The sequence below is a fragment of the Molothrus aeneus genome, chromosome 6, assembly GCF_037042795.1.
Source record: "Molothrus aeneus isolate 106 chromosome 6, BPBGC_Maene_1.0, whole genome shotgun sequence".
Classification (NCBI taxonomy): domain Eukaryota; kingdom Metazoa; phylum Chordata; class Aves; order Passeriformes; family Icteridae; genus Molothrus; species Molothrus aeneus.
Window position 1 is genome coordinate 17,974,366 of NC_089651.1, and position 19,719 is coordinate 17,994,084.

Sequence of the window (19,719 nt, forward strand, 5' to 3'; positions counted from 1 at the left end):
CTTGAGCCATTTAGGCTTGAGTAAATCAGAACTGGACCAAAATGCACCTCTAGATCAATGCCCCCTTTGTGTATCAATAAATGTTGACACCAAGAGGAACTTGAATAGGCTTGGGCCTAGCAAAACAAACCCACATCATACAGCACATCCAAAAATATTTAATAAACTTTTAAATAGCAAGAGAAGCAGCCTACCAGAGCCAGATAAATATATTGAGAAAGTTTTTATTAGAAGATACAGTTCTGCCAAAATAAATAGTTACATTTTCTTCAGCAAAACATTAGAAAATAGAAACAGGAAGAAAAAAAAAGCATCAACAATTTAATACTGAACTTTTAAAGTGACTGTGAACACTACTTAGTGACATTGCCACATAAATACATAACTTGTTATGCTATTGCTGGTCTAGTTGCTGCTCTGACACCAATAATTTTCACAGGACCTCCACATGTGTTGTGTGCTCCAGGGTCTTCTCAAACTCAGTGGCAGCAGTGGAGTAGTCCCAGGACACACAAAGCTCAAAGAGCTGCTTCAGATGCTGTTTTCAAGAACAAGAGAAAACCCCAGAGGTATTTATTTCAAAGTTACATTTCTAAGTCCTCTGTTTGGAACTGGAGTTTTGTGCTCCCTGTGCAGGAGGGCTGATGTGGATCCAAAAGAGTAAGGTGGATGCAGTTAGGGGCTGTCCTAGTGGAGCTGCCTGCAGGTTGGAAACGGAGCAGTGTCCCACCAGCAGGCAAGGGGAAGGAGGGAGAGAAGAGGGGAGCAAGTCCTGCTGCACTCAGAAAGGCAGACACCCAAAGGACAGGAGGCCAGAGCCCACTGTAAAGGCACAGCGTGTGTTTGGCACAAACAAGCTGGCTGACATGGCAGCCAGGTGAGGTGGTCCATTCTCTCACTGATTTAAGCAGAAAACAGAAACAAAGCTTGAGAAAACTGTTGGCAAGGCCCTCTGACTTCAGCAGCCCTGCCACCCACCACATCTGGCATATATTTAGCAGAAATTTACTACTGTTTTATTCCCCTAAGGAATAAACACACACAGAAGTTCAGGTATTTCTCCCACAACTGCTTTGGCAAAAGTGAGAGCTCTTTTCTCCAAGGAAGTAGTGAATTACTAGATCATTTTTATAAATTAATAAAACCACTAGGGAATATAAAAGTACTAGGGACACCCCAGTGCTGGAAGACAGCAGATTCTCTTTTATTCTGAATGTTGCAGGTACACAGCCTTCCAAGAAGCCAAGAGAAAACAATTCCTAGGTCCTATACATAGTGGTCAGTATTTTCTCCTTGAAAATCAGCTTGCAACAGTATTACCAGTAGGGCAGGCAGCAAACCAAACCAATTACACTACACACTAATTGTGGGATACAGAGCACGCCATAGGCACAGGCTGTTGTACACAAAACAACTCTACAGTGTGGTGCAGGTTAGGGGCTGGTTAGGTGCACAACAAGGTCACCATCAGCCTTGTTAAAAGCAGCAATTAATAAGACAGGAAGGAGGAAAAAATAGTGGATTCCTGAATGCACAGACCCTTTATGTGAAACAGTGGAAAGGGCAAGGGTTGGGACTCCTGCAGGAATCCAGTGAATGCTGTAAGGACCATTGGACATAGACTACAAGATGAATTTTTGTCCAGGAACCTGACCTCCCACTCACCATACACTGGAGAGCCCTGCTGGGCTGCCCAGTCACACAATCTGGAGCAGAAAGGACTGACTGCCGTAGATCTTGCTCCTATGGACCTGGAAAGTGAGGGTTAATCAGCAATGGCTGCCCAGAAGATAACTTTGTACACCATGAGGTACACACAGAACAAGGGGCTGAACAGTTCCAGTGAGCACTATTGTAATAAACCCCTTCATATCCAATCCAGAGCCTATCACAAGGTTTCCAGAGATTTCAAAAAGAGTGGGGTCTCATCTAGACAAGGCAGCACTGCATAACAAAAATCTATTCACAAGCTGACACAGCCCTTTTTCTACATCAGTGGGAAAGGTGATCTTCCCTAATTCCTTCATCCTTTGCAATCTGTGATGGACGAGCAGCAAGAATTTCAAGCAAATGGGCGAAACTTTTCAAAAGGAAATTGAGGCTAGTGTCAGGTATTTTTAACAGATCTGCAGTTCCTTTATCAGAGCTCAAATCTATAAAGCCAACAGGCTATCACACAATAGCCATTGTAACACTTGGGAAATAAAAAGAGGCAAAGAAAGGGTTAATACAGAGTGGTACTTTCCCAGTATCCTTCACACCCTGCAAATTAGCACAGGAAAACCAAGAATTTCCTTGTGAAGCGTTAGACCTTTATTTTTAAAGCTTTGATTTGCGGTTATGGTTTGAAGTGTACAAAAGCTTCTCGTGGAGAAGTTAATATAATAAATTAAACTACTGATGAGGTGAAACACAGAACAAAACTCAGGCCTTTTACCAGGCACAGCTGTTGGTCTCCTCAAATGCATGAGCCAAAATCCCCAAGCCTTCTGGATCAGAGCACTGGAAGACAGTGGCATCAGCCTAGTCAGCACCAGGCCAGTCAGTTCTGATGCAAAAGGCAAGGGTTAAGGGTGCCAAGCTGCAACTTCTTAGCACACTCTTTTGCCAGGAGTATTTCATTTCATAGTTTAGTGGTTTACATAATCACTCAGTGGTTTTACCAGTCCAGGAAGAAGGGATAAAAAAATACTTGTATAATTTTCTCCACCCATATATTAACTCAAAAAAAAAAAAAAAAAGGCAGAGTCAAAAGGGCAGCAGCTTCTAAACACAAGATTTTCCTTATGCAGTTTTGCCCCTCAGATGTTTTGCTTCTGGACAAAATGCCTTAATTTCTTGCCACTAAATATCTCTATGTTCTTGCCAATTGCTCTGTGTGCACTAGGGACAAGAGACATGTATTTAGCAATCCAAGCAGCTGTGCACGTGCCATTCCCCCCAAGAAGGTAGTCCAAAACAGTGGAAGAAATCCCATACCAACCCAGTAAATAAACATCTTTTCTCAGTTCCAGTTTTCATCAAATTAATCTTGCTCCCTCTAAGTGACAGTTGCTGGTTCACTTCCACTAGCATCTAGCATTTTTTTTCTGTGGGCTTTAAACAATCACAAGATCGATTTGTTTGGTAATTGAATGTTCTATCCTGATTTCAGAATCCTCCAATTTTTTTCTCTTCCTGTAGTGACTTCCCTGTTCCCTAACTGACTTAATTATGCAAAGCTTAAGACTAAATCTGACTGCGTTAAGTGCAGGCCTGCTTTGTAAACTGCACAGGCCCTTGTGTTACATAGTTTCATCCAGCAAGGGCAGTGGGGTGACAATCTGAGTCACAAATTCATTCTTGCACTGCCTCCTGGGCAGAGGCCTGCTCCATTGCCTCCCAGCTTGGCACAGCCACTGCAGGGGAGTCCTGATGCTTATCCATCTCCACACAAACTCCAAATCCATGCCCAGTGCACAACTGTGCTCGTAGGAAACAGCACCCACCCCGTCACCCACACTGCTCGTGAAGATTTACTATTTTCTCCAGTGATTAGCACAACTTCTGGGTTTATTTTCCCTTTCTAAATCTAAGGTGCAAAACAGAGTCTATTAAAAATTACTATTCTGTGTATAGGCTACATAATCAGTTTCTGATACCCTGTCCTGCTCCCCAGCAAAGACAGCATAGGTTTGCTTTGGCCATTGCACACTGCTTGTGCTAGGAGAGGTAGAAGACGCCTCATGTAGCAAGACAAGCAGCAGAAAAAGATACCAGGAGCTGGGTTTGTCAGAGTGTGAAGACCTAAGCTTAAGTCCATGCAATCCCCACAGGAAGCCACGTCTCACCCTGTGAAGAACACGGGGTTCATACTTCTCACACAAGCCATGACCACTGCAGAGAAGGCAGAGTCCTGCTCTGCTGCAGCTCTGCACTTTTAAGAGACAAGACAAAGAGGAGCCAGTTCCAAGGGGCTGCGTGTACATCAACACTCTTCACTTCTCATGCTCCTGCTATTGCTAGCTGCAGAGCAGGACCTGTGAGCCACAACACGAGACAGGCAAGCTGGGATGCTGGTGTAGCTACAAGCCTAAATCCTTCTCGCTCCAAAGCCTCAACAACCAAACTTTCTGAGCAAAAGAGAGATAAAAGCCTCAGTTTGGCAGGAGATCCATTCTGTATCGCCCACCTAGAATTTGCCTCAGTTGTACAGCCCCTAAAGGAGCAAAGCCCAACTGACCCCTGTCAGAGGCAGCCACTTCCCCAGCACTTGCTGTGACACTCCACCACAAGCCTCTCAAAAATAACATGCCCTGCACAATTCTCATCTTCCTACAATCACTTCATATTGCTTCAGCTGCTAAGCTGATCCTGAGATAAGCAGGCTGAGCTTTTTTTCAGGGCAACCCCACACCAATTCCATTCACAGAGTGAGGAATAGGGCCTTAAATTCAACATGTTTCCCTGGAAAAAAAAAATCTGTCAAAATTACTTCTTTAAATAAGCTCAATCACTTAACACTCAGAGTTCAAGTCACAGTAGCTCCCTGAGGAACCCAATCAAAAAGGGAGAGATGAGGACAACATGCACCAGGGAAAACAGATAACTTTTCTACACTTCTGCAGTTCCAGTGTAGTCTGCTGCAGGACCAGCTCCGGCTTCTAGTGTGGATGCAATTAAGGGAGAGAGGAAAGGACATGGTTTCAGCAAAGAAGAAAAGTCAGGAGGAGATTTGAAAGCCATGACAAAAATTGGTTTGGCAAGAGGCTACTTCATCTTTCAGTAGCACAAAGAACTAAAGGTTGTCAGATGATTTAAGGAGAGGAATCAAGACACATGCTCTGAAAAACCAAGGGAGGTAAAAGCTGTATGAACTTGAGAGCATCATCTACATCCTGGTTGTTTGGCGGTAAAAAGCCAGTGGCAATTCAAAGTGCACTATTTGGGAGAGCCCAGCTGGGTCAACATCAGCCTGGCCACAGGCAATGGCCAGGCCTCACCACAAGTCTAGAGCAAGGAATCAGCCTGTGTGTGGCTGCGAACACAAAGGTCCCTTGCTTGGCCCAGTGGGCAACAAAAGTCTACAGTCAATTCCACCAGTGTCTATCCCGGGGAAATCCCCATGGCAACATATTCAGGAGCATGGGGCAGCCTGCTGCTGAGGGATGAGACTGGTCCCACCCTGTGTCCATTCTCCTTCCCACCCACTCTCATCCCCTCACAGCAGCAGGCTCAGAAGAGTGGCAGGCACTCTTTTGCACAGCCTAGAGGTGGAAGCTTTAACTGAAACCCTTCCCGAGGGAAGAGGGAAGCTTGCATGTCCACGTTGATGCAGAGCAAGCCCAGCATGAGCTGGCGCTGGTACTCCTCCCACTTCATCATGACGTCAGAAACCGAGCGGTGGCTCCTCATCCACATGGGCAGTGCTTCACCACAAGGTGCTGGGGGAGAAACTGGCAGCTTCTGGGGCCCTCCAAGCTCGAGGTGGTAGTAAAGCCTGAAAGGCAAATACATGCAAAGACTCGGTACATGAGAAGACTTCAGCAGGTCACCAGACTGCTCCACTATCACAGTCCTGTTTTGTACTAAATTGACTCCATGATTTTAGTGAGAAGTCTCTGTGTGCCCATTTTTCCCCACTCACATCTCTCAGTTATTCAGACCATGAACTCTTTTGGGTAAGAATCACACTTTGTACTTGGAATACATCACAGCTGGGACCCACTGACTATTACTGAGAGAGTTTCCTATTCTCGTCCACACAAGAGTCTTGCCACAGCCTCAAGCCAGGGGTTCAGTCCAGAAGCACAGGCACACACTCAGGCCCAAAGCACTTGGTCTCACTTGGAAACTCTCTGGTGTTCCCTGGGTACCATATTCCCTCCCCACAAAAACCAGGCTTGAGGTAGAAGAGGTCATTTGAACACAAATACTTCTTGGAGATCCTGGACCAGCAAATGCCACAAAGACAAGCACTTCTGTCTTCCAGAAGGAGCATGAAATAAACTGGCATACTGTTTTAATCAGACTTTAGGCCACGTCCCCCATTACAGGGGACAATTAGACTTTGTCCCCTATAATGGGATGAAGGAAAGGGACCATGTGCTGAGTCTATCCAACAGTTAAGGAAGCCAAGAAACCCTGGACCAGATTTGTATTTCAGCCTAAGTGCTAATTCCTTCTGGTCCATTTGTGCCTTATTTGCTCTGCTCCAGTGGAATAGAGTCTCTAAAATTCAAAGGTGTAAGGGGAAATGAAGGGCTCCTCCTGAACAGTGCTCTGAAGAAAAGCAACCACACCTGGCTGAAAGATGGCTGCCCAGTTTCTTCTTGGCTTTCTTCACAAGATAGCTGCAGATTTCTGTCATCTGCTCCCTCATCCATCTTATATCCTCAGGGATATCTGGGAGCCATTCCAGCAACCTGTAAAGAGACAGGAGACAACCATTAGCTGGGCCACACAAGGGAATATGATTAAAAGAGCACCAGTTCCAAAGTCTCTCATAAGGCTCAAAAATTATCACCATTTTCTGGGGCAAGTTCTAGCACACAGCAATCTTCCTTCAAGCTAGAAGTAGTAGCTGTAACTAAATGACATAGGAAAAGTCTGGGGTTCTTGGTTTTTCTGGTTTTGTAAGGTTTGTTTGGTTGGTTTTTTAAGTCATGTCTGGTAAATGTCAAGAGCTTCTTCCCCAGGAATATCAGCAGTGCAGAATTAGAGAGAATCCTGTTCTCTGGCCATTCAAACACTACAGCTGCATCAAATACCTGTCTGCACTGGGAAGAGCAGCACTGAGGGACCAGCCCAAGGCTTACCTGACAGTGAAGGAGACTGCAGATTCCAGAGGCAGCATGTAGGGGACCATCATGGCCGTGGCCACACGCACAGGCAGCATGTTGCTCAGGCCAGTCAAGAAACTTCTTCTTTCAGCACAAGCCTCCATGAGAGCTGAAGGCAGAAGAAAACATGGTTGAATATCCCCAGTGGGACACTCTTTTCTTGTCATACCTCAAAAGTTACTCAGCCTGAGGCAGCTACCTCCCACTTCTAAAGAAGTCTTGCTCAGGTTAGTAATTCCCTGAGCAGAGCTAAAACCAGCAGCTTTCACCTTTATCAGAGTGAGCAGCAAGACCCTCTCCTCTCCTTACCATGCAGAACACTGTCAAATGAATCAACCTCTCCCAGTCCAGCCCCCACAGTATGAGCCACGACTTTATCTGAGACCCCCCCAATCCATCTAACCCTCAGCAGGTGTCATTTCAATCCCTGGGCATGACCAACCCCAGCTATAAACAATAACCACATATCCCAGTAATCTTCTGAGGCAGACCAGGCAGCACAGGAAGATTACCTGTGATTTCTCCCTTTGAATCATACCTTGGTTCAGTCTGGGAGGCAAGTGTTCAAAGATATGCTCTTCAACAACAGCAAGGGCAGTGTTGTCCTCTAGTTGGTCCTCAGCTTCTGTTTCTTCCTCTTCCTTCTCTCCTGGAGGTGCTTCTATGGCAAGGAGAGGACGGGCAGGACTTGGACGATGAAGGAGACCTGAGAAGAAAAGTTATTCTGTAAGGATGACACAAACCAGCTGCCCTGCCTGGCCTTTACAGTGTCAGTCCTTGCTTCATCCTAACTCCCCTCAGGCTGAGGTTATGCCCAGCCTCTTTAGCTTACCTCTCTTGTAATGCTTACCACAAAGAGCTACAAATCTTGCCAGTCTAAGTTCATTCTCTCCTTCCCCATCAGTTCTCGCATTTCCCCTTTAATTTCCGCAGGGTGCTGTTTTGCAGAGTTTTGTTGCTATAATCAGCCAGTGACCCATCTTGCAGGCAAGATTTCCCTCCTGCAGTGCAATCCCAGTTATCCGGGTCCGCATCACTGTCCACGGACACGAGGTGGCAGCAAGCGCACACCCAGCGCTGCCGTGGCTGGAGGCAGGAGAGCAGCACCCAAGTGTCCAGCACCGGGGCTCTGAGGGCAGCACCACAGACCCAGCTGCACACGGAGAGCGGCAGGGTGTCTGCAGGAGGTCCACATGGCACTGCTGCCCAGCAACTGCGTTGGTAACTGCAAAGGTCACCACTCCACCTCTCCTTCCTGAAGTGCTACTCATTAATGAGAATTCCATACCCTAGTATCTGAGGCATAGTTCAGTTCTTCCCTTCCTCCTTTCACATGCACCATCAACTACTCTCAAAGCCAAGGCACAAAATGTGGCACAGAACAGGCAAGTCAGTGCACCCTAAAAATGCCAGTGCCTTACCATTCCTCTTCAGGAAGTGCAGTGCATCTCGATAGCCCTGCTTGCACATATCCCGCAACACCTGTGGGCAGAGGAAGGAAAATTTCATGTGGAAACTGGCTGAGCAAACATCTACCACAATGCTGGCTTCAGAGGAATTCTCCTGACTCCTGAGCTATCCCAAGAACAAGTCTCATTCCTGCTAGCCTTGCTCAGGCTTTGAGCAGGAATGGGAGGTACAGCATCAATACATTGGCTATGGGAATCACAGGACAATTTCAATTGGAAGGGACACCTAGGATCCTACAGAAGTGTGGGCACAGACTGCAGCTACCCATCTACAGCTGATGCTGCTGTGGGAAGCCTTCAGTCAGTCATTCTGACAAGCAGCCCAGAATACTTCCCTGCAGATGCCAGGAAGGGCTATTATGTTTGCAGATAAAGCCAGCTAAGACTAGAGAAGAGGTGGGAAAAAACTTGCCCAAGTAATTCAGCACATGAATGCATGCTTATAGTTTACAGTGAGCCTGACTTCCAGGCAAAGACTACTCTAGAGAGAGCAACATGGGAATACTTTCCAAGCAACTGCTACCACCTGAATTCCAGCTATTCAAGTAGAAAAAGAAGACAAACCCTTGTGCAGGTGCTCAAGGTTTAGCGAGTCACTGGGTTGATAATGTCAAGATTAAAGACAAAGCACAAGATACAAAACTAACAGTGTCTGGAATCTTCTCCTGCCAAAGTGCACACAGTTTAGCCAGTGCCCAAGATCTGTGGTCCCCAAGTTCTGGTGTGGCCAAGAAACTCACCTGTGGCTCTGGAGGAAACAGGGCCTTGGAGAGGCGGTACAGGTTGTGAAGGTTGAACTGAATGCTTGTATTGGTGACTCTCAGCTCATGCATATTTGTGGAACTGTCCCGTGGGCAGATATCGCTCTCTCCCGAGAAAGGAGACACTGTGATTGTGTTCTTCAGCTCATATTGGGGCAAATTGTCAGAAATCCCTCCATCAACATATCTCTGAAATCAAGACAAATACAGGAATCTTCATTCTCACAACTGATCAAGCAGCTATTTTACTCCTTTTCCTGTTTGTGCCAACAACTTGGGAAGGAATGGAATACATCCCCCAGCACTGGAGGAGTAAAAACCAGTGATAGCACAGCTGTGTTGTTTATAACAATTCCTTTTGCTATGTGTTTTTTCTTGGTTGAGTGTGCTGCTCACAAGTGTTCAATAACAAAGGCATATTCACTTGTGTGACTGCTGACTTACAACTCCTGTGTGGTCTGACTGCTGTCCAATTAAATAATAATACACACCAACAACTACCTGCAGTGCAAATTAGCACGGATCTAAGCTGTCACACTGTGACATTGTGCGATTTTTCACTTGTGTTCAAAATGAATAAGCTCAGACACAAGTGCTCCCTGGCAGAAGGTTTGTTACCTGTGAGTAAAACCAGCTGATTTGTTGCTAGTGGGCTTATCGAACAGCAATCCTAGCACATGCATACACATTGGGAATCCACTTGCTGTGATGTGATAACAGAGCACAAGAGACTTGGGTTTTGCTCTTAACAGGCACTCTCTTATCAGAGAATGTTCCGTACTTCTGTACCATAAACACATTTGTGTTACCCTTGCAGGAAGGGCAACCCCAGTAGTATGTTCTCAAAACATTCCTTGGCTACTGTAATTGCATAAGGAGCTGAGCAAGATGATCCCTATCACAGGTTTTGGCAGAGCAAGCAACATGCAAAAGATAACAGGAAAAGGATGTTGGTCAAGCCAAAAGAGAAGGAAGCTGGGGGTCTTTGCAGAGCAACAACTCCAGCTCTTGTGAACCTCAGTTACAGAAGAGTTCTGCTGGTTTTATATCAGGGTTGATCCTGCAATTTGCTGCCTGGATCTGTTTCCTTCCTACCCAAACACAAATCATGATACAGGGGCTATGCAGCCCCACTAGTAGCAGTTGTAAACATCTTTCAGCTCTCTGCTGGGTGAGAAGCTGAGCCAGTAGAGGCTAAACCCAGGCAGAGCACAGAAATACTGATTGAAGGAGGAGGTGCTCCATTCTGCAGCCTGCTTCTTCTTGTTTCACAGGCAGACTGACTACCAACATTGCTCTTCTGCTGCACAATTCCTAGGAAAACATCAGATGTGTTGCCTGGAGGGTGCTTTGCACTTTGTTCTCTCTTGCTCTGGATGGCAGACAAGACAGAGACCTCAATCAGCTTCTCTGGGCCTGGGGAACAGTTCACAGGCTCATGGGCTGAAAGCAACTAAATTCAGCTATAGCAAGCCAGCTGCCATTGATGCAATAGCGTCAGGGTGGACTGCACATTCCCTTCTTGGGAGGCAAACTAAATCTCAGGGCTACCTTTGCAAAGAGCCTACAGCTTCATGGGAGACAGCTTGTGATTACAGTGGTAGGCTACAGCAGCCCAAATTCAGAGCACAGGACATTTTATCCTCATGGCAGCCCTTGCTCACCAAACACTGTGTCAAGACAGGCACTTAGAGATTCCTACACCACCTGAATTTGGACAGTGAAGAAAATGGAAGGACAGGACAGATTAAACTCAAGGGTAGACTACATCCTCTCAGAAACACTAACACAGCTTGCTCTCAAGATGTTTTCCAACAACAGAGATGCCAACAATCAACAGAACTCTCTCCCCCTTCTAAAGGGGGCAACAGTGTTCTTCAAGCATAAAGCAACCACAGCAAACTGCCATTGTTATCCTCTTCCCAAAGCTGCTCCTCCACTGAGAGCCAGACTAGGCACAGCTAGAGCTGGAGACGTCTGCCTGACTCTCTTTGCAAGGATGAGATTCCAACATGCTGAGTGGGACCAGAACAGAGCAAAGCAGGCAGCATGCACTTTTGTTTCAAGAAAAAGGAGGTAAGCTTTAGTGCTGGACAACACTAGTTTTGCAGTAAGGATGCAGAAGACCCATTTCCCTGAGGGTGGCAGCATGATTGCACGTATGCCATTAGAAAAAAGGCTCAACTACTACAGAGCTGACAGGCAAACCCTTCTGACTCTATAGAAATCCAGGAGTACACCTGCAAACCCGACTCTCTGGTCCACTGCTTCCTAGCAATGCTGATTAACACTCCTCAGTAAAGTTCAGCTGCCACTTTAGATTTGCCTGAACCTCCAGTAGCCCAAGTGTAACCACTCTCCAGCTTCCTGCAAAGCCAGAACAGCCCAAAGCCACAGGCTGGAGCCACCAGCTGCCTGCAGACACACAGCAGCAGCTTTAGGGGATGGTTCATAGACTGGGGTGCCCACTTCCATTCCCTTATCATGTCATCCCATGCACAGGGCCCCTCACTCACGTGGATTTGACAATCAGCTTTGTGACCCTTGCCAGGGATTCATCTCACCCACATGCTGCAGACAACTCACAACTACTGTGTGTGCTGGCAGGTCAGTTACTGACTTTTCGATTTCTCAATATTTAAGTTGTTGGGGTTTTTTTAACACCTCTGCCCATCTCCATCATCCACTCCATGAGACTACCAGATCTCAGAGAAGTGAACACTGGAAAAAAATTAGGAGGAAGGCAAAATATGGATTTTGCACCTTGCACACAGTAGCATTGGCTTGAAAAAACACTGCTTTGTGCCAGGCCAGTCAGTTTACTCTGTGACAAATACAGTCACCACAGGCATGTTAAGAATCATGCATTTCTGTTTCAAAACCATCTCCCAAGTTCATACCCAACCCAATTTAACCTCTCTCCTCATCCGCAATCCCCCTTCAGAGCCATGCTTTTCTGGGGAAGAGGTAGGAATTAAATTTCTTCATCTCATATTTCCTCCCCACCTTTTCCCATGAGAAGTTATCCCTCAGTGTGCCAGGACAGCTGCACATTCCAGAAACCCTGATGTTGTACACAGTTTTGGAATGGTGAGATTTTTTCCTGATGCACACTGACCTTAACTGGCCCCCAGAGAGGTGCAAGGCAAGAGCCACTGCTATGGTCCTACCAGCTGAAGGGAAAAAGCCCTGGCAGCAGCTGCTGAGCAAATACCAAACCATTTTTGATTCTGTCACTTCTCTGAAGGGCTGGATAACACTGGACATCTCCTCCAGGTCATTTCTCTGACCAACATGCTTGCACAAGACAAAACCAGCCAAGCTATGCAGGAGCAAAACTGACCTCACTTTTAGGACACAGGTAGCAATCAGAACAGATTTGATGCTGTGTTCTGACAGACAGAGGCACTTTGGTCAGATCACTTATGGTAAATCAGGGCACATATTTTATAACAGTTCTCCCTCTCACTTTTGACTGTGTAGTTTGCAAAATCCCTGCCCTTTAATGTGTTCATTAACCTGTGTAGACAAGGGAAGCCAAGTTCAACCAGGACACCCTTAAAGCATGACTGCAATATCCAGTAACGCTGCAGCTCCACACAGCTTTCATGTATTTTCATTTCTAATATGCAAACATAGAGGGAGAGATTGCTCTTGAGCAGCCTTGGACACAATTCTAAGAGAGCTCTGGCATGCAGCAGAGCATTATTGTCAGAGAAAGGACGGGAAGAATTCCATGGAAAAGAGAGCCAGTATCCACACCACTAGTTAAAGCCCTGCAGAAAGTGTCAGGCACATGGGAGAGGGACTACACTCATGACTTTTATCCTGGGCTGAACTTCTTTCCACATGCAGACAGCTGCAGCCTCAGTGATGGGAAGTGTTGTACCATGCAGCCATGAGAACACTCTGCTGAGCCAGCCAGCCCTTCCCCAGACTGTATGTTACTATATGTTAAATCCACTGATCTTCAGGACACTTATAGTCAACTGCATGCAACAGTGGAAAAAGGCCTATCCACTGCTGGAAGTTGTTTATTTGGGAATTTCTTGTGTCTCTTCAGATAAATGCTGCCAGTAGGCAATAACATTGTCAAAACCTACTCATTAGTATGTAATTTAATGAAGGAACATCTTAGAATCTTACTTACCACTCCACGCAAGGTTGGAGGTATCAGCCCACAGTAGACAGGGATAAAGGCGCTGCAGATACAGGCCTGAGGGAGAAAGAGATCCAGAATCTAAGAATCAGATCAAAGCCTACTGAAACTATTACTGTTCTCAGAACACCATGCTGGCATGTGCTGACAATTATACTCCAGTACTAAGGACATTTGGAGACCAAGGCAAAACAAAACTGCATGGAGCTCCTGCCCAACCCTCTGCAGTAAGAGTGCATTCACCTGGATCAGTTCCTCCTTGGAATTGAAGTCTGACAGGATCACGTTTTCCCCATCAGAGACCCGTGTCAGGGAAATACCCAAGCGTCCTGCTGCAACCTCATGCCCATTGTCTGGCACCATCTTGGACACGGACATCCGAATGGTTTTCACTATGTTGAAAGAGGGGTGGAGTGGGCCCAAGAACCTCTTCCGGGCTTCTTTTGACGCTCGAATAATGCTGGCACCGGCCTCACCTGCAACGAGACAAATGCACCGTGAAATGCTACCAAAAGCAGTCTTCTTTACAAAACTAGGCACAGGAAAGCCTCATTCCCAGCCTTCTCCAGAGGTTTCTCCCCATTGGTTAATACACAGCTCAAACCAAGAGGTTATTACAGGGGATGTCAGAGAAGTCATGGAAGTCTGCTGTCTTGGGCCTCACACACCCCCATCACAAAGAACCACCCTCCTCTTACTTATGTTTTACGAAGCCAAGGAAGATCATGTGCATCTGATTAAGGCCTCACACTGTTTTTTAGATCCTGTTGCACTGGCCAATGCAGGCTGGTGAAAACAGACTGAGAAAGAAAACAAGGCTGATACTTCAACAGTTTTGAGCTTATGGATAAATCCACTTCAAAACATATTCCAATAAAACTTTTCTAGTAAGCATTTTTTTCCTGGCAGGAAAACGAATCATCAGCCAGTAAGCAGAAGTGCCAGAACAGGAAAGCTGGTGCTTTCCAGCTGAGTGATCCCAACTGCTGTGAGTGTCAGCCACATCTCAAGTGAGCAAGAGGGACTAATGCTCCACTAAGGAATCAGAGACTTAGTTCCTCCTGCAGAGCCTCTGGTGTCCCATCTCTTCCATATCCAATTCCACAGCACTAAACTAGGCTCTGATAGCAAGCAGGACTTGTGAAGGAATGCTTGCTTTACCCTTTCACACAGTGACCCAGCTGGGTTTGAGAAGGGGAGACATCCCAGCTGCACAAAAGGGAAGGTATCTGCTAAGCCCATTATCTCAGTCACTCAGAGTCCCATCTGGCAAGCACATCAGAGCTCTCCAATAAGAAAAAAGGGATAGAAGGAAGCAAAAATACAAAACTACAGCATCCAGCATTTTCCACTGACTGACTGCTGCCTCCACACACATTGAGATACAATAGTTCCTCTAAGTACTAGCTAATCACTGCATTCCAAGGAGTGTCAGGAACATACAAGTGAGAACAATATGAGGGAGAGAATTAGAGGAAACCAGGAGAAAAGAAGCATGCTTTTACAAATGAAGATTCCTCTCCAATCAAACTGAAGGTCATTTCATGGAAAAGGATGAAAGACTACCAGTTTAAACCATCTGGAAGTCCCCTCATTTTGCTCTCCCACTCAGTTTCTCAATTGCAAAAACAAGGCAGCAAAATGAAAGAACTCAAGTTAGACCCAGGTTAATAAATACAATGGAGATAAGAGCAACCACCCTCAATGCTATGTTGACACATCCCAATCTTTTGCAATACACGTGTGCCAGCGACATGTTTTCCATCAATGCAGCCTGGGAACGTGATTCTGGGCTTAGGAAACCCACCAACACCAGTAGCTCAAGCACACAGAGAACTGGACCCTTGAACATGACCAGAGATTCTGAGGTCAGGATTTTAGGCACTGTGAGGTAGCAACTTAGCAGAAAAGCCAAAGTTCCCCCCCTGAAGCAATTTTTAGCCCTGTAATCCCAGTCTTCTGTCCTAGAGCAATGTTTAGCAGTCTAATTCTGATCTTATTTACTCAATTAGCAGTAAGCCATTGAGCCCAGGCTGTTTCAGATAGTAGCCACATGGTTCAACATCCTTCCTAACATGGAAGAAGCCAGCCCCACAGAAATACACTTTATAATCACTGAGACATTAGCACTAAAAACGCTCCCTAAGACACCTTCATGTCTGTCAAGGGGAGGAAAAACACCAAAAGAAACTGCAATCAAGCAAAAACTGAAGGAATCCCAGCCCAGCACCTTACTCACACGACCCCATAAAGGAAAATCCTCTGCACTGAGTGCCTTGCAGGGAACTGTTGGCTTGGTTGAAACCCCCATTGTGGGGTGTGAGTGTTGAGCATGCAGCTGAGGGGAGACCCCTGTGTGCAAAAGCTGTACTGGGGAAAGTGTGGATTATCCAGGAGATGGTGCTTGCTTAGGGAACGATGCTTTCAGGCTTGGCATCTCAGTGTGCAGAAAGATGTGACAGCAATACTGAAAACAACTGAAACTAAATGGAGCTTATGACTGAACAAAAAATGTGAGCTGGAAGGGCTTTTGGTTTTTTTTAACAAAACCAGGAGAGCAAAGTTCTGACTATGGCAGGAAACAGCATTTGAGGGGAGCCCCGAGTTGCAGCTGCCTACTCTATCAGTGTTTCATACCTAGGAGGGCAAAGTGAGATTACTACTAATTAGCAAGTTCATTCTTTGAATACTTTCTGGATTTTTTTTGTTTTGAGTTCCTTTTATACATGTGTGGATACATGCATACCCACAGGAGCTTTGAGGCACTTCTGTTTAAAGACATCTGTGATTCTGTTGGACTTGCTGAATCACTTGCACCAAAGCTGGATGTGGAATTGCTCTGTGGGAAGGCATGGGCACAGGATGACCTGCAGTACCACCAGCTTTCCGGGAAATAAGGCCAGCTGAGGGGTCAGCCAAAGAAGCCAGGTTTATGTAGCAAGATCCATGACAGATGACAAGTCCTCTTGGAAATATATTTGGGAGGAGAGAAAAGCAGTGACAGTATTTTAATCCTGTACTACCAGAAGTGCTATTCCAGGAAAACCAGCTCAAATTCTGTTTGCAGTCCATCAGAGGGAGCAGCTGAATTAGAGGCAGTCAAGAGAGACAACTCCTATAGGGGTCAGCCAACAGCTCTCGAATATTTCTAGGACTAGTCCAGTGCCAGATGCAGCCCTTAGGAAAGATTCTCATTGTTTTTTATGGATCTAGTGATTCAGGACACAGAGTCATGTGAAAAAGCTGAATTAAATTTGTATTTCCTTATTGAGGTACATACCACAGGGCAGAGGCAATCCCTAGCAGTTAACAGTGTTTGCTGTGAAAACATTTCATTCTTCTCACACCAACCGATTAATTCAACACCTTTCCCTATATTACTAAGCCAATATTCCTCAAAAATGTTGCATTAATATATGTGGAATATTTCATTTTCATTAGAAAACCCACATTCCTCTTTACCCCACCCCCAGCAGTGCCCCACTGGGTGTTGTTATACATAAACCCAAGTACTGCAGGGCTATTGCCCTTATCTGAATTTCAGCTGTGATGACGCAAAGGAGCATCATTCAGTTGTGTCCTGAAACACCCTAACATGTCCCTTGCCAGAAAAGACAGGCCAGCTGCTCCCCACTCTGTTGATTTGTCATCTGCAATGGCTACAAGGGGCAAGGCAGTGGCACCCGTGGGAAAAGCCTGAAGGCAGCTGCTAGCTCACACTTCATTTTTAAGCTGTATCAATCCAGCCTCACATTATTGACATAGGGTTAGACTGCTCTCTTTAACAACTGACTTTCATCTCTATCAGTCACGCTCAACTCCAAAATAAGCCAGTAACTAAGTCTGTACTGCCTGGCAGCCCCTAAACTCTAACCTGAAAAGCATTCAAGCAGCACATGCTATTTATAACTGTAAACAAACACCCCAGCAGAGCAGCCTGCTGTTACTCTGCCTCTGGGACAGCAGAGCTGAAGATGGATCACCTAAGACTGTTGTTACCCGAGCAGCTGGGGAGACCCTTAACTGCTGCTAAGAAGAGCTCTGGGGTGAAATAGAAAGGCTACTCCAAACCTGTGCAGTGCACGAGAACCATCACAAGCCTAAACACTGCTCGACAGGAGGGGTGACAAGTGGAGAAGAAGGGTCTCTTCAGACCCACATCAGCAGCAGCAGGGCTTTGGCACCAAGGGCACCGTGATGGTCTCCTGTTAAGCCACATGTTAGACCATATTGGTATCTATTTGCCAGCCAGTAAAATCACAGATGACCCATGAAGTATTTCAAATGGAAAAAAGTGCTTAAGACACAGACAAAAATAGGAGCAGAGCAAGCTAAACAGGGGGAAGGGCATTCTGAATATTCAACCCTGCAGCTCACCCATGACACTGCAGGTCTCTTTGGGAGAACTCTGTGTCAGCACAAAGATCACCTGTGGCAAGGACATTCCCACTCCCTGCCTAGTGCAACAGTAAATAGGATACAAGCCTAAAGGAAAAGTTCTCCAACAGGGACGGAGCGCAAAGGACCGCACAGAGAGCTGGTGGATGTAGGGGCAGCACTCTGTCCCTGCTGGCAGGAAGCACAGAGAGGTCACACCCCAGACTGCAGACACCATAACTTGCCTGAACTAGTGGGGCAGGCAGGAAACTGCAGATCCTCACTAAACCTGCTTCTCCTTCAACACCAACAAATGGACTCCTTCCTACACATCAGTAACACTTCTCCCTCCTCATTCCCATTACCCAGCTAAGGCTCCAACTGGCCCAACACACCAACAGCTTTGAAAGGAAGCCAAGTAGCAGAAGGAAGCACAGGTACTTTTGCTATTCCCCCAGGTCCTGGACAGCCCTATGTTCAGTTTGGAATCACATGACCAAGCTATTTTGACTGTAAGATTTTCAGGACAGGAGTCCTGCCAGCCCTGTGTACTATAACCAGGGACCTCATTCCAGAACTCCTTCAGTTCTGCTCAGATCTCTGTTCCAGGGATGTTTGTGTGATACTCAGCACAGATGTCCTTTTCAAGAGTCCCCAGCTAAAATCTTCACACCTGGCTTTCAATGCAGCTGGTTGCTGAACACTGCTGGAATTGTCATTATCCCACTGGTAGATCCCAGTCCAGATGTAAATTTAGGAATAGGATGAGTTAGAAGGAATTTATTAGCATGATCTTCCCCAACATTAATTTATCTCTGTTGCCCGTCTCTTGTTATTTCAGCTGTTCTGTGCCACATACGTGCAAGAGCTAAAAGTCAGTCTCTGCCAATGAGCAGAGGTTTCAGGAGAGCTGTTCCATGTTCTTCCAGGGCACATCCTTAAGCTGCTCCAGCTCAGCATGCACAGCTCCTGCACTTGCTTCTTTTCTAAGTACCAAGAGTAAGCTAAGCTTTCCTGCCTGGCCTCTCCCAGGAGATGATATAGTCCTAACTACAACACACTCCTGTCACCAGCCCAAAAGAAACCTACAAAGCTATGAACAGAATTTTTCAAACTGACATCTAGAAAATACTTAACAGAGAAGATTATTGGATGTTTCCTCACAGGTAGCTCAGATCATCATGAGGTGCCTGTTTGTTCATCCCAAGGAGCAGTGCACAGCAATGTGCCAGTGACCCAAGGACAACACCAATTCTTGTGGGCAATGACCTCAGTTTGTGAAAGAGCCCACTCCTTGGGTAGACTTCTGTTCCACTTTCCACACTCATGCTGAAACAACCTGATTTCCACTTATTGTCCCAAGAGAGCAAAAACCAGCCAACATTTCAGCCAAGCTAAACAAAGGCCAGCTTGTCCTGAATGGGAACCTGACCCAAGATGTTCTCTGACGGTCCATCAGGGAGGCTGAAGAGATGTCAAAGGGGGCCCCAGAGACAAATCCATGCCAGCAGGAAATAAAGAGCAATGCTTTACAACCTGCCCTTATTAGACATGTTCAGGTGATAGGTGTACCCCATTGCTGGTGACAGCTCTTTAACTTCCATCTAAAATCCTGGACAGACACCTAAAAGCACTGGCTGTGGAAAGAATACCCCTCACTGGCCAGAAGTTGTAAAACTGCCACTATTTGACACAAATAAAAAGCACCCATTTTCAAACATTGGAGGCTGAGGGATGGCAGCTAGCAGTGAAGTCTTCAAAAGCACCAACTCTTTTCTCATCTGTGCACATCTTCCTGTAAGCCAGTTTGATTGAGAAACACCATGTACCGGAACAAGCTGTTCCTCTGGGACTTCCCTAATTTTTGTTGTTTTGATGCATATTTTTTATTTAATTTAAGGTCTTCACTCAATCCTCCTCTCCAACTATTTTTGCTATCAGGTAAGAAACAGTTTAGCTCACTTGGCTCCAGATAAGACATACAAGAAGGAAACTTTTATTTTTGGTGATACCTAGGAGGTAAACACAACTGCCCTCACAACCACACCCACTCAGTTTACAGACAGTCCTACTGCTTGACCAGCTGTTCCCCTGCGGCAAGATCAGGGGCTCTGTGCAGGGATTTAACCTCA

General features: G+C 46.0%; 1 protein-coding gene across 1 annotated transcript in view; it reads right to left on the bottom strand.

The window, feature by feature from the left end:
• Nucleotides 1–208: 208 nt before the first annotated feature.
• Nucleotides 209–19,719, bottom strand: part of PNPLA2 (patatin like phospholipase domain containing 2) — a 28,818-nt gene continuing 9,307 nt past the window's right edge. The window contains exons 2-9 of the mRNA XM_066551951.1: nucleotides 13,454–13,686; nucleotides 13,202–13,267; nucleotides 9,031–9,240; nucleotides 8,243–8,303; nucleotides 7,360–7,527; nucleotides 6,798–6,930; nucleotides 6,282–6,404; nucleotides 209–5,479 (exon numbers count right to left, since the gene is read on the bottom strand). Of these exons, the coding sequence (XP_066408048.1) occupies nucleotides 5,215–5,479; nucleotides 6,282–6,404; nucleotides 6,798–6,930; nucleotides 7,360–7,527; nucleotides 8,243–8,303; nucleotides 9,031–9,240; nucleotides 13,202–13,267; nucleotides 13,454–13,686 (1,259 nt within the window). The 3' untranslated portion in view covers nucleotides 209–5,214. The remainder of the gene's footprint in view (nucleotides 5,480–6,281; nucleotides 6,405–6,797; nucleotides 6,931–7,359; nucleotides 7,528–8,242; nucleotides 8,304–9,030; nucleotides 9,241–13,201; nucleotides 13,268–13,453; nucleotides 13,687–19,719) is intronic.